At 36.2% G+C, this 12,094-nt stretch overlaps 2 protein-coding genes across 2 annotated transcripts; one reads left to right on the top strand and one right to left on the bottom strand.

Moving 5' to 3' along the window:
- On the top strand, positions 1-6,411 carry LOC136709680 (cytochrome c oxidase subunit 5A, mitochondrial-like). Its single transcript, XM_066685098.1, has 5 exons — positions 1-241; positions 943-1,059; positions 2,179-2,300; positions 2,662-2,794; positions 5,701-6,411. The coding sequence occupies exons 1-4, from the start codon at positions 163-165 to the stop codon at positions 2,773-2,775; spliced, it is 432 nt and encodes a 143-aa protein (XP_066541195.1). The 5' UTR covers positions 1-162; the 3' UTR covers positions 2,776-2,794; positions 5,701-6,411.
- Positions 6,412-6,909: 498 nt separating this feature from the next.
- LOC136709180 (galectin-4-like) lies at positions 6,910-9,380 on the bottom strand. The gene is made up of 9 exons (XM_066684243.1): positions 9,282-9,380; positions 9,043-9,131; positions 8,740-8,932; positions 8,542-8,655; positions 8,325-8,426; positions 8,064-8,152; positions 7,733-7,931; positions 7,447-7,560; positions 6,910-7,357 (listed from the first exon to the last, which is right to left on the bottom strand). The coding sequence occupies exons 1-9, from the start codon at positions 9,342-9,344 to the stop codon at positions 7,328-7,330; spliced, it is 993 nt and encodes a 330-aa protein (XP_066540340.1). The 5' UTR covers positions 9,345-9,380; the 3' UTR covers positions 6,910-7,327.
- Between the last annotated feature and the right edge of the window lie 2,714 nt (positions 9,381-12,094).

The raw sequence follows: 12,094 nt of genomic DNA on the forward strand, positions 1-12,094 counted from the left end.
AGCCAAAAGGAAAAGTTCGAATCAATTGGGATTTATGAATGGGTTCACATATGGTTCAATAAAAGGAACCGATTCAAAAGATCGGTTCTATCTGGAGTGACTGAGTCTTCTTCCCTAGCTGGTTCTCCCTTCAGATCAGACACCACTTTGTGCTCGGGCACCATGCCGCTGCTGCCCGTCGCTCTGCGCGCCTCTGCTGCCGCTCTAAGAACTCTCACAAGGACAAGGCCCTCATACACAGGTAAACACATTTCCGGACATTCTCTGCTGTAACGGTTAAGGTGTCTCTCCTGCACTGGAGCAGTTAGCGGCGGCCAAGACGCGCGTTAGAGCCACAAGGAGATCGACTGCTGATTACAGACTTGAATAGCAGACTCCAGAGACAACATATATTTCTTTATATCATTTTTAGCTGATATTAGAGTAGTATTTTCTGTCCCAATTCTTGCATTATCCAGAAACTGTCGAGAAAAGTGTGCTGCTGCTGTTAGTTAGCTCGTTAGCCTGTTAGCATGTCCTTGTGATGACCCAGTCACTATAACATCAGACTAAAGTCTGTCTGGTCATTTCTAGAAAACACATTTTACATCTATCGTAGTAATTTCAATTAATGTATGAAATATACAGACAATTGAATCCCCGAATCCTGTTTCTGATCTTTAAATCAGGGGACAAACTTGATAGTGGATATTAAATATTACCCAATATTGTCCATGAGCATAAACATTCAACTTCCTACCTAACGAACACTTATTGCCAAACGAAAACACATCATAGGTCACATTCAATTACTCTTTTTCTGCTTTTATCTAAATTGATATAGCATTCTAATCATAGTAAACCAAGAGATTTTACAGAGCTGTACTAGTGATTTCTTTATGTTCTTGGGCATCCATGTTATCTTTTAAGTGAAAACTGACAATCTGTATACCTTTTATCCAGCCTGTGTTGCTTCTAGATGCTACTCCCATGCCAAAGTAGAGACAGATGAGGAGTTTGATGCTCGCTGGGTGACATACTTCAGCAAACCTGACCTTGATGCCTGGGAGCTGAGAAAAGGTAAACGAGTATTTACACCCAACCATAGCATCTGATTTTATGCACTCATCTTTTCTGTCTGCTGGGGGCCAATGTAGAAATTTGACTTGGTTTGTACAACCAACAGTAGAGCAGCCCCTGTGTTTAGCTCTTATCTTTGCTATGATGCAAGATAAAGTTCAGCTCCGAGTTTACTTGGTTTGAGGCTTGTGACAAGCTCCTTGTTTACATGGAGTGAGGCTCTAAACAAGCACCACATTTACTCAGCTTGGGGCTCAGAAGAACTGGCATCAAACATGAGACTGCTCAGATTTGTGAAAATTAATTTTATTATTTATTATTACTTAGCTTGTGCATTTTCATTTTATTGAGTAATATTTCATTAAATTTATGTCAGGTGATACATTCAGCATCTTACTGACATTAGGCACATTTTATGCGTTTTCACGAGAAGGTGTACATTTTGTTACCTACGTACATTTTGGTACTGATGAATAGATGGATATTTATGAAAAAAGTGAGTTCATGAAGATTAGTTCAGCTGTGTTTCATGGGGCCCCATGTCTTGACCATCAGTTAGTGTGTATGTAGCCATTTCAAGTAGTAATCTGGGAGGTCATTAAACTGGTTTGGACTCCTGCCTTTGTATATCACTGCAGTCCCATGTATCTTCCGATATAACTTTATAAGAGAAGGGGAAAAAACCTTAACTTTCAATGGAAGTGAATGTAAAAGTAATTTTGTAGCTATTTTTATTGGTTCATTCATCATCAGGTCTACACAAGTATTCAAGATGACTCAAAACTGACTTTTTTTTTTGAATAAATATTTAACAGTATAACTATTTGTTAAGAATTTTACCATGGTTTTCTGAAACCATTAACTGTTTCATGTCCAGTCATTTTTGTTTATATTATTTAATCATTTAAGTTGTAGCTACATTAAGTTGTGGCCATGCATTAAGATTTCATTACACACGTCTTAGTATGTTGTGTATTTCTTTTCTTCAATTGGAAACAGTGTCACCAGCTGGCACCGTAGTATTGGAATTAAGAGAAAATAGATATATTCCAACATTATTAATAGATTTACAGTAATTAATTAAGGCGTGTATTTTAAGCAACTTTATTTTCACTTCAGGTATGAACACACTTATTGGTTACGACCTGGTGCCTGAGCCTAAGATCCTGGACTCTGCTCTGAGAGCCTGCAGGAGGTTGGATGACTTGGCCAGTGCAATCCGCATTCTGGAGGCAGTCAGGGTAAGTGTCCTGCTCTCAAGGCACGAGTGGCTTATTAAACACCTCTAAGATTATAACGGCAATGGCCCCTTAAAGTGCTATTTCTAACTGTGTTTATAGGACACTTAATATTTGAGCATGTATATGGTTTATTGTAGCTATAAATATTACCTATAGAATGACATGACATTTAAACCAGGTTTACAGATTACAGATGCATGTTTGTTCCTGCTTTAACAGTAACTCCTAAGAATGTAAACTGCGTCCACTTGTCAGAGAGCTACCCCAGTCTTCTGTTGTGCTTCTGGAGATTTTCTTTTTTTATACATATTGTTTAAAATAATTGCTAATTTAAAGGTATCATTTAAAATTGCCTCTACAGGACAAATCAGGGCCACATAAAGAGATCTACCCATATGTGATCCAAGAGCTTCGCCCTACTCTTACAGAGCTTGGTATCTCCACCCCAGAGGAACTTGGCATTGATAAGGCCTAAACAACCTCATTCAGGACATGTGAGTGTCTCAAACATTTTTGCAGTATATTATTTCTATATTGACCCTCATTCTTCTTGCGTGAAAATAATGTTAATACATAATATAGTGAATCAAAACAATGGTCTGCTTAACACAGAGGGAGTGTGGTGCTCTGGATCGTGTTCTGTATGAAATCCAGACTCAGTGTTCATGTAGGTGTGAAGTTGACACATGCTACCTAGATTAATTATAGGCCAGGTTTCCCTCTTCATGGCAGTGGTGTTCCTTTTAATGACAGCGGTTTATTTCAGCAGTTAATGTGGCACCTTAAACTGTTGGGGTGTGCCCTCAGGGTGATGATTGGCCTATTCCCCAGATCTTAGTCTGATAAAGTACCAGTGGGTTATATTGTTTTTTTTTTTTTTTTTTTTTTGTTTTGTTTTTGCACACACCGTGAAAACATGGGTTAAAACAAGTTGTGCTGCATTTTATGTAGCTATCAGACACTTCCAAATTGTTTCACCTCGTTGTCTAAGTCTCTGACAGGGACATTTAATACCCAATTAAAGAGAGCTTCCTCAAGCCAAGGTCTGGAACAATGTCTAACTTGTATTATGATTCAAAACCTGTATATTGAAGTAGCCTAGTCGTAAAATAAACATTGTATGTAGTCAGCAAATGAATGTCAAATCAATTACAATTCAACAATTTCACACAGAACTGAATGAATTATAAATAACTAACACCATAAATGTTTTTTAATTTAAAAAAATAAACAAGAAAATTAATGCATATATATTAATAATAAAATAAAGTACCTAATAAGTAGCTCCAAATGACGCTTCTCACAAGTGCTTTTTCGGACTAGAGCCTCAATATCACTGACCCTCGCAGCCCAATCACTAAACTGATGGATCTTTTTTTCAAAAAGAAAAAAAACAACATCAAACTGAGTGGCTCATTTGGCTAAAGGCCAGGACTTTACAGATTCTGAGTGTTCTTGTTGACTACTTGAATATGATTGGCTGAATTGTGTCATGTGTTATATGTACAAGCATGTGTTTGGTCTTTCAGTCTCCTGGGTCGCTAGACATTTATTGTAAAATCTAAAAAAGTTAAATGGCTGGTTAAAATAAACACACTGTTAAAATTTAAGTAGTTCTCAATTGTTTATAGGTTATTAATGCAGGTCCAGATTGGCCACTGCAATTGACCTGTTACTGACCAAGCAAAAATGACCAAAAAAAACAGCATTTCTACTCCTTTCAAAACACTGCAGGGCTTATTTCTTGTTTCAAGGAGCAATCTGTAATACTGACACCAAGTGTTTCAAATGGGAATCACAATACAGATTCACAACACTGGAGAAAACTTTCTGATTCTACTCCTTCCTCCTCAAACGCTATGCTCAACTAGGTTGCCAGTTTGAGGAACTGAACATGCACAAACAAGCAAGAAACTTTGAGACCTTTTGGTTAGGAACAACTGAATCACAAAGTTGGGAGCATGAAATCGCTTCCACATTGTTATAATACCACTGACAGTTAACTGGAATGTTTAGTAGTGAGGAAATGTCATGACTGGACAGGTGGCATCCTATCACGGTACCATGCTGGAATTCACTGAGCTCCTGAGAGCACAAATGTTTGTGGGAAGCAGTGTGCATGTTTAGGTGCCTTGTTTTATGCACCTTTTGCCACGGAAGTGATTGGAACATTGATTTTAATGATGTTGACGGGTGAGTGAATACTTTGGGCAGTATAGTATATTTTGGATGGTGTTACTTTTTTGTTTCCAGCATAAATGTTATTGTAGCAGGCAGGTTTTTTGTTTAAATACAAAAATTGTGAATAAGCAGTTAGTTCCAACTTAAATGGGTCTGTTTATAAGACTTGTTTATGTAATTTTTTGGCTTTTTACTTGAATACCCCCACATTGTTTGTGTAATATTCTTCAATATGGGATGACTTGAGTACGGGGTATGAATAGAGAGGTGCAGAGGTACTTGGGGCGTGGTCAGGTTCCCAAAACTACATCCCATGGTGACTTAAATGTTTAGATTAGACGTGGCTGTTATTAATGACTTCTCACTTCAGAAATGTCATTGCTGGAGGCAGATGTTTGCTTCTTATTCACAAGTTTCCTATTTAGACAGTTCCATGAATCAGTTCAATAAGTCTTATTGGCATTATTTGCCAGCTGCTTACTTAAATAGACACATTAAATAGACAGCTATGTGAAGCTAAAGATGAAGTGCTAGGTTTTATAAACAAAACTTATAATACCACACAACCAAGTGCACATCATGTCACTAAAACGTCTTCCTGCCCTAATGAAAGGCTTGTGCTATTTGCCAGCTTGAATTCTCCATTCCACCTTAAATGGGCGAACATAGGAGGCTTTTCAAACGCGACTATTACTTTGTTCAAAACACACGAGTAATTGTGAAACATGGCCAGTAATTCCTCCCGTTTTACTCCTTCTCTGGTGATGGACATTTTTAGAAGCGCAACCCAGTGGGTTTGGACTGTAATGTAATTGGACAGAGGGGGCTGAAACTCCTATACTGGACTGGGAATTTCTCAAAAATACTGGCTCCACCTATGCTTCAATTTAGCATTTTCTTTAATCTATGAGGACACACCCTGGACACTAAATATATTACACGTTGCTCCTTTAATATTCAGTAATTTATATTACACTGTTTTACCTAGCCCATTTCTGCAGTTATTTAGAATTTTACTTATATCAACAAGTTATCTTCCATTTTTTTTATTAAATCTGTTTTAAAAAGGAAACTTGCATTAAAAGTTTTTTACTAGAACTGTGGAGTATTACTGCTGTTTTAATTGAAATTACTCTGCTAAATGTTTATTAGTTGATCATAAACTGAATCAGTGAACAAATGTCATGTTTGATATATTTTGTATCTTTCTTTCTTTTAGGTCCCCTGACTTATCTGAGAAGGTTGTATAAATCTCATGTCTCTGCCTTGTTCTTTTCTGTCCAATGTTCATAAAACCCTGTACTGTCCTGACATGTATAAAATTATGGACCCAATAAACAGAGCAATATCTCATTGGTGTGTACTTTTCTTAAAACAACATCTTTTAAAATACGCTATTTAATATATCTAAATGCTACACAATTAGTACTCATGTGGCCTGGTGCCATTGGAGTATAAGTAATGATTTAATAATTCAGAGGAAAAAAACGGCCTTGTTTGGCAAGATCCATTCTTAATAAGGCATATCAGTTGATTTGTTATCGAATATCTTTAGCTGTTAACCACTTTTGTCATACATGGATATTTTTCACCCAACAAAGATGATTGAAGAAGTGGTAGAGTGAGCATCTCTCTGAACACTCTGTGTTAAGATGAGCAAGATAATTTGTGGAAAAGAAGCCCAAATTCTTACTAATGGAATAATTGTGACCTTTAGTGACATAAAACATGCCAATATGCCAGCACTTTGCCGAAGTTCATTGCAGATTATCAGCACGGCCCCTTTATAACTATAAATATATATATTTTTAAAAAACAGATAAAGACCTCAAACGACCCTAAAATGTTATTCTTGCTATGTATCGAACTGTTAATTCAAGTACTGTTATATTCTGATATATATATCTGATATATTTCTACAGTCAAGTAGTTCTGCCAATCTGTCACTCATGTCATGTGGTAGAGAATGAACAGAACTTTTTTTTAAGGAAATAATTTAATTACATTTTTATTTTATATATATATATATATATATATATATATATATATATATATATTATTATTATATATATTTTTATATATATATATATATATATATATATATATATATATATATATATATATATAATTGTTTTTATTATTAATATTACTTATATATATTAGGCAGAATGAAAATTTTACTACGGATTTTCATAATAGTGTATAATGTAATACTGCAAAATGTTTAATTAAATTTGTCATAGCTGATTCTTCTTACTGTGTGTCTTTGTGGAACTTAAAAGCTAGAAAATATGTAGTTATCTTAGCATAGTATGTTTTAACAACAATAAAGCATCTTTTTCAGAGAGTTTTAAAATGTTTATTTATTTTGCATGCCGTTCAGAAAGTATGTTTAAAAAGCAAACATTAAGACCAGAATTCAACCCATTACAATTTTGTTAAGAGAAAGAAAAATACAGCTTTATTTAGCTGTAAATTTGTGTCTGAGGAGCACAGCACATGCAAGTATATATTGTTTCATTGCTTAACCAAAAAAAGGTGTAAAATGAGTTTACCCCACAAGGTCCACCAAAGACCTCTGACATGCACAAAAATACCATGAAAAGCTATGAAATCATGGAAATTCCACATCCCTATAATAAACAAAAACACTTTCCCAACAGTTGTGACCCTTGAATCCACACATTTAAATCTGTAAAACTGTCAACATGCAAGACCCTGTATACTGTAAAATTAAAAGGAAAAAAAAGAGAAAAGAAAGAAAGAACTAATCACAGCATGACCATCTCAAACTTGGTGGTGGCCAGACTTTTTTGGGTTGAAGCTGAATGAGATTTGTCCCTTGTCTATTGAGAGAACCGTTCTTTTCTCCAGTCCTGTACAAACAAAATGAGAAGGCAGATACATTAATATGTACTTTAATATATCAATGTGTGTATTTAATTAAGACAAAAAATATGCTTACCCTAATAAAACCAATTATGTTAATGGACACATCCCCACGGATGTTTAGAACTGATACATTCTCCAGGGGTATGCGATGTTTAAAAGTGCAGAGTTCCGTGCCATTCACATTCACCTAAGGAACCAAAGCAAACCTCTAATGTAGCTTTATATCAAAATCTTTGTTTGTTGAATGTACTCACATACAACTTAGCTAGTTTGCAATAGGCTCCCTTATATACAATTACTCCACTTACTCGCCTCACTCCCCTGCATCACTTTTTTCAGATTCATTTAGTTATCATTACCTCATAGCCTTCTGCTGTTACAGCCATTAACAAACTGAAGGCTGCTCCTTTGGTGAAGGGCGTTACGGAAGCAGTCTCCTCTCGCTGCCAGCCACGTTTCTGGAAACTGTTCAGGGCCGTTTTTCGGTTAATACGGGGATTGAAATGAAAAGCGACGTCATCCCCATTAGATGGTCCCGTTTTGAAATTTACTGCAAAGCTTAGAGGAAAAAAAAACAGAATCAAAACATATGACCTGAGCCTTGGTGTATGCAAATTCCTGAGCTTCAGTGAGATGTTGTATCCATGAAACTTCATATCTATTTATTTGAAGGATAAAGATAGAGCATACTCATTGGCCTGTGCAAGAACAGTTCCTTGAATGCATACAGCCATATTTGGTTTTAAACCTTCTGGAATTTTACCCACATAGGGAATGGCCTGAAAAGAGCACAGTGTGTGCAACAGTTTTGATCAAATCATAGAAAAACAGAGCAATGATTAACATGTTATAATGTAATTTTTGTTCTTTACAGTAACATTCAGAACCAAAGATTCTGTCTAAATTGCAGATGTGTCAGGCATGTCATGTTGTAGCAGGAATGTAACTCACAGGGTTGGTAACTGGATCAGACATCTGTAGCTGGACAGAGGATGTGCTCTCCACCTTAACAATTTGCTGTTTCTCCATAAAGAAGGAAGTACTGCTCCATTTCTGGAGGGACAGTGAATATATCAGACATGTTCTCCAAAAACACAACTTGTCTATAAAAACATCAACAAATTCACTTGTTAACTGTTCAGTAAAAGCAAGCAAATATTTTGCTTACTTCGATAAAACCAAGCATGTGAATGAAAACATCGCCTGTAATTTCAAATTGAGAAACATTTTCTGCAGGAAGTCGGTGCTTGAACATACAGTGCTTCACTCCATTCACATAAACCTGAAAAACAGTGGAAAATGAGTCAACATTTTACATAATTCATTTTTATTAAAGACATTTTTCTGTGAATTTATTAAAACACACCTCATAGCCTTCTGCAGTGATGATAACAAACATATTGAAGGCTGCCCCCTTTGTGAAAGGATTAACTGAAGCTGATTCCTCACTTTGCCATTGACCATTGATGTAGCTGTTCAGGGCCAGTTTCTGCCCAATATGGGGGTTGAAGTGAAAAGCGATGTCATTAGATGATCCTGCTTTGAAATTTATTGTGAACCTTTGAAAGAAAAGAGTGAAAAGAGACTCTGAAATTGTGGTCAGAGTTTTAGATTTTGTAGTCTAATGCTTGTAGAACAAGGTCACAAAGTCTCTGGCAAAAGAACATACTTGTTTCCATTGTCAGGAACAACTCCTTGGAAGCATACAGCAGTATCTGGTTTTAACGCTGATGAAACTGTACCCACATAGGGAATTGCCTAGGAATAGCAAAAAGAGTGCACACTGAGGAAGGCATTCTCTCTGTCAAGTTATGGGCATTTTTCACAAAATTTTGAAACAGCCCGGTTGTATCAAAAATGGACAAATTACACTGTCTTATTCATTACATATGTTCAAGCACAACTTACAGGTTTGCTAACTGCATGAGATATTTGTAGCTTGGCATAAGATGAGCTCTCCAGTCCTGACATTTCATGCTGTCCCAAGAAGAAGGAAGTACTACTCCATTTCTGCTGAGGATAAGAGACAATCAAGTAATTTTTATTTAATCAGTAAATCAAAAAAAGAAAAAGTACTTGCCTGAATATAACCAAGGAGTTGCAGAGAAACATGGCCATTGATTTCCAAATTAGTAACTTTCTCTAGAGGAAGGCGGTGCTTGAACATGCAGTGCTTCATGCCATTCACATAGACCTGAAGAACAACAGCAAATATGTTATGTTTTTTTATAAGTGTAGTAAAATGACCATGACACACAAAAAAAACCCCACACACCTCATATCCCTCTGCTGTGGTGACAAAAAACATATTGAATGGTGCGCCCTTGGTGAAGGGCTTGTCTGAAGCGGATTCCTCTGTTTCCCAGCTGCCATTCCTGAAACTGTTCATACAGATTTTCTGGCCAAATTGTGGCTTGAAGTGAAAAGCAATGTCATCCCCTTTAGATGGTCCAGTTTTGAAGTTTATTGCAAACCTGTCAAGAAAAATAAAAGTTATTAATATTTGGGCCAAACATACAAGCTGAAACTTGATTTATTTTAATTGTACATAAGTGCAGGTTATTGAATTTAAAAATTCATTGATGTAAAGCTGTAATATTCACAAATGCTTTTTTTCGATGTTTGTACTTTAGAGCGAAAGGAGAACATACTCGTCTGCATTTGCAGGAACTGTCCCCTGGAAGCATACAGCTGTATCTGGTTTTATTCCTTCAGGAACTGGACCCACATAAGGAATTGCCTAAAGAAAACAAAACAGGTGCACGATGTGGAATGTATCATGTTCCAAGAGAAAAATTAATAAAGAAATGAGCTTCTGTTACGTTACAATAAACATTCCTTTCACTGTCATTGGGTGTGGCTGTATCTAATAATGTTGCAGGCTACATATTGTAGCATTGCTTTTAAATTTATTTGGAAATGTAACTTACAGGGTTATTCACTGGATGTGACACATTTAATTGGAAAGGAGTCAGTTTCAAAGTTGAGCACTTCACTGCTGATGTTTCATGATGTCCCATAAACAAAGGAGTACTGCTCCATTTCTGGTGAGAAGATGAAAGCTTCAGACATGTTTTATTAAAAACAATTCATGAAATAAAAATAAATCATTTTCAGCAACATTTTAAAGGTAATCCGTTGTCTTACTCACCTGAATATGACCAAGGAGTTGCATGGTAACACTGCCACAGATTTCCAAGTTAGTTACTTTCTCTAGAGGAAGGCGGTGCTTGAACATGCAGTGCTTCACACCATTCACATAGACCTGAAGAACAATGGAAAATAAGTTCAGGTTTCATTTGATTTATTTTTCTTGCAATCAACTCCAACAAAATGTAAGAAACACACCTCATATCCCTCTGCTGTGGTGACAACAAACATATTGAATGGTGCTCCCTTGGTGAAGGGCTTGTCTGAAGCGGATTCCTCTGTTTCCCAGCTGCCATTCCTGAAACTGTTCATACAGATTTTCTGGCCAAATTGTGGCTTGAAGTGAAAAGCGATGTCATCCCCTTTAGATGGTCCAGTTTTGAAGTTTATTGCAAACCTGTCAAGAAAAATAAACGTTATTAATATTTGGGCCAAGCATAAGAGCTGAAACTTGATCTATTTTAATTGTACATAAGTGCAGGTTATTGAATTTAAAAATTCATAAATATAGAGCTGTAATATTCACAAAAGCTTCTATCTATGTTTCTACTTTAGAGCGAAAGGAGAACATACTCATCTGCATTCGCAGGAACAGTCCCCTGGAAGCATACAGCTGTATCTGGTTTTATCCCTTCATGAACTGGACCCACATAAGGAATTGCCTAAAATGTAGGAAAAAAGATGCACAATGTGGAATGTATCATGTCCTAATGGAAAAATGTATGAAGAAATATATGAATTATGAATGATTTCAATTTAAATATTGTTTTAAAATGAACATTTCTTTTACGTTCATGGGGTGTGGCTATATCTATAATGTTGCAGGCTATATGTTTTAGCATTTATTTTGAACTTACAGGGTTGCTCACTGGATGTGTTATGCTTAATTGGACAGGTGTCAGGCTCAAAGCTGAGCTCTTCACTCCTGAAGTTTCATGATGTCCCTTAGAGAAGGAAGTACTGCTCCATTTCTGATGAGAAGATGAAAGCTTCAGACACGTTCTTCAAAAACATTTCAATGCAATGAAAAAAGTATTTACTACCAAATAATATTTTAAAGACAAGAAATTGTTTTACTTACCTGAATATGACCAAGGAGTTGCATGGTAACACTGCCACAGATTTCCAAGTTAGTTACTTTCTCTAGAGGAAGGCGGTGCTTGAACATGCAGTGCTTCACACCATTCACATAGACCTGAAGAACAATGGAAAATAAGTTCAGGTTTCATATGATTTAATTTTCTTGCAATCAACTCCAACAAAATGTAAGAAACACACCTCATATCCCTCTGCTGTGGTGACAACAAACATATTGAATGGTGCTCCCTTGGTGAAGGGCTTGTCTGAAGCGGATTCCTCTGTTTCCCAGCTGCCATTCCTGAAACTGTTCATACAGATTTTCTGGCCAAATTGTGGCTTGAAGTGAAAAGCGATGTCATCCCCTTTAGATGGTCCAGTTTTGAAGTTTATTGCAAACCTGTCAAAAAAAATAAAAGTTATTAATATTTGGGTCAAACATACAAGCTGAAACTTGATTTATTTTAATTGTACATAAGTGCAGGTTATTGAAT

The sequence above is a fragment of the Hoplias malabaricus genome, chromosome 11 (assembly GCF_029633855.1).
Source record: "Hoplias malabaricus isolate fHopMal1 chromosome 11, fHopMal1.hap1, whole genome shotgun sequence".
Lineage (NCBI taxonomy): Eukaryota > Metazoa > Chordata > Actinopteri > Characiformes > Erythrinidae > Hoplias > Hoplias malabaricus.

Bases quoted from the DNA above. Each gene is read 5' to 3' on its own strand.
- LOC136709680 (XM_066685098.1), top strand. From the start codon at position 163: ATGCCGCTGCTGCCCGTCGCTCTGCGCGCCTCTGCTGCCGCTCTAAGA. The intron at 1,060-2,178 runs GTAAACGAGTAT...TTTTCACTTCAG, and splicing joins TGCCTGGGAGCTGAGAAAAG to GTATGAACACACTTATTGGT. The intron at 2,301-2,661 runs GTAAGTGTCCTG...TTGCCTCTACAG, and splicing joins GCATTCTGGAGGCAGTCAGG to GACAAATCAGGGCCACATAA.
- LOC136709180 (XM_066684243.1), bottom strand. From the start codon at position 9,344: ATGTCAGGACTGGAGAGCTCATCTTATGCCAAGCTACAAATATCTCAT. The intron at 8,153-8,324 runs GTGAGTTACATT...TGCTCTTTTCAG, and splicing joins CTGATCCAGTTACCAACCCT to GCCATTCCCTATGTGGGTAA. The intron at 7,932-8,063 runs GTATGCTCTATC...TTTTCCTCTAAG, and splicing joins GTTCTTGCACAGGCCAATGA to CTTTGCAGTAAATTTCAAAA.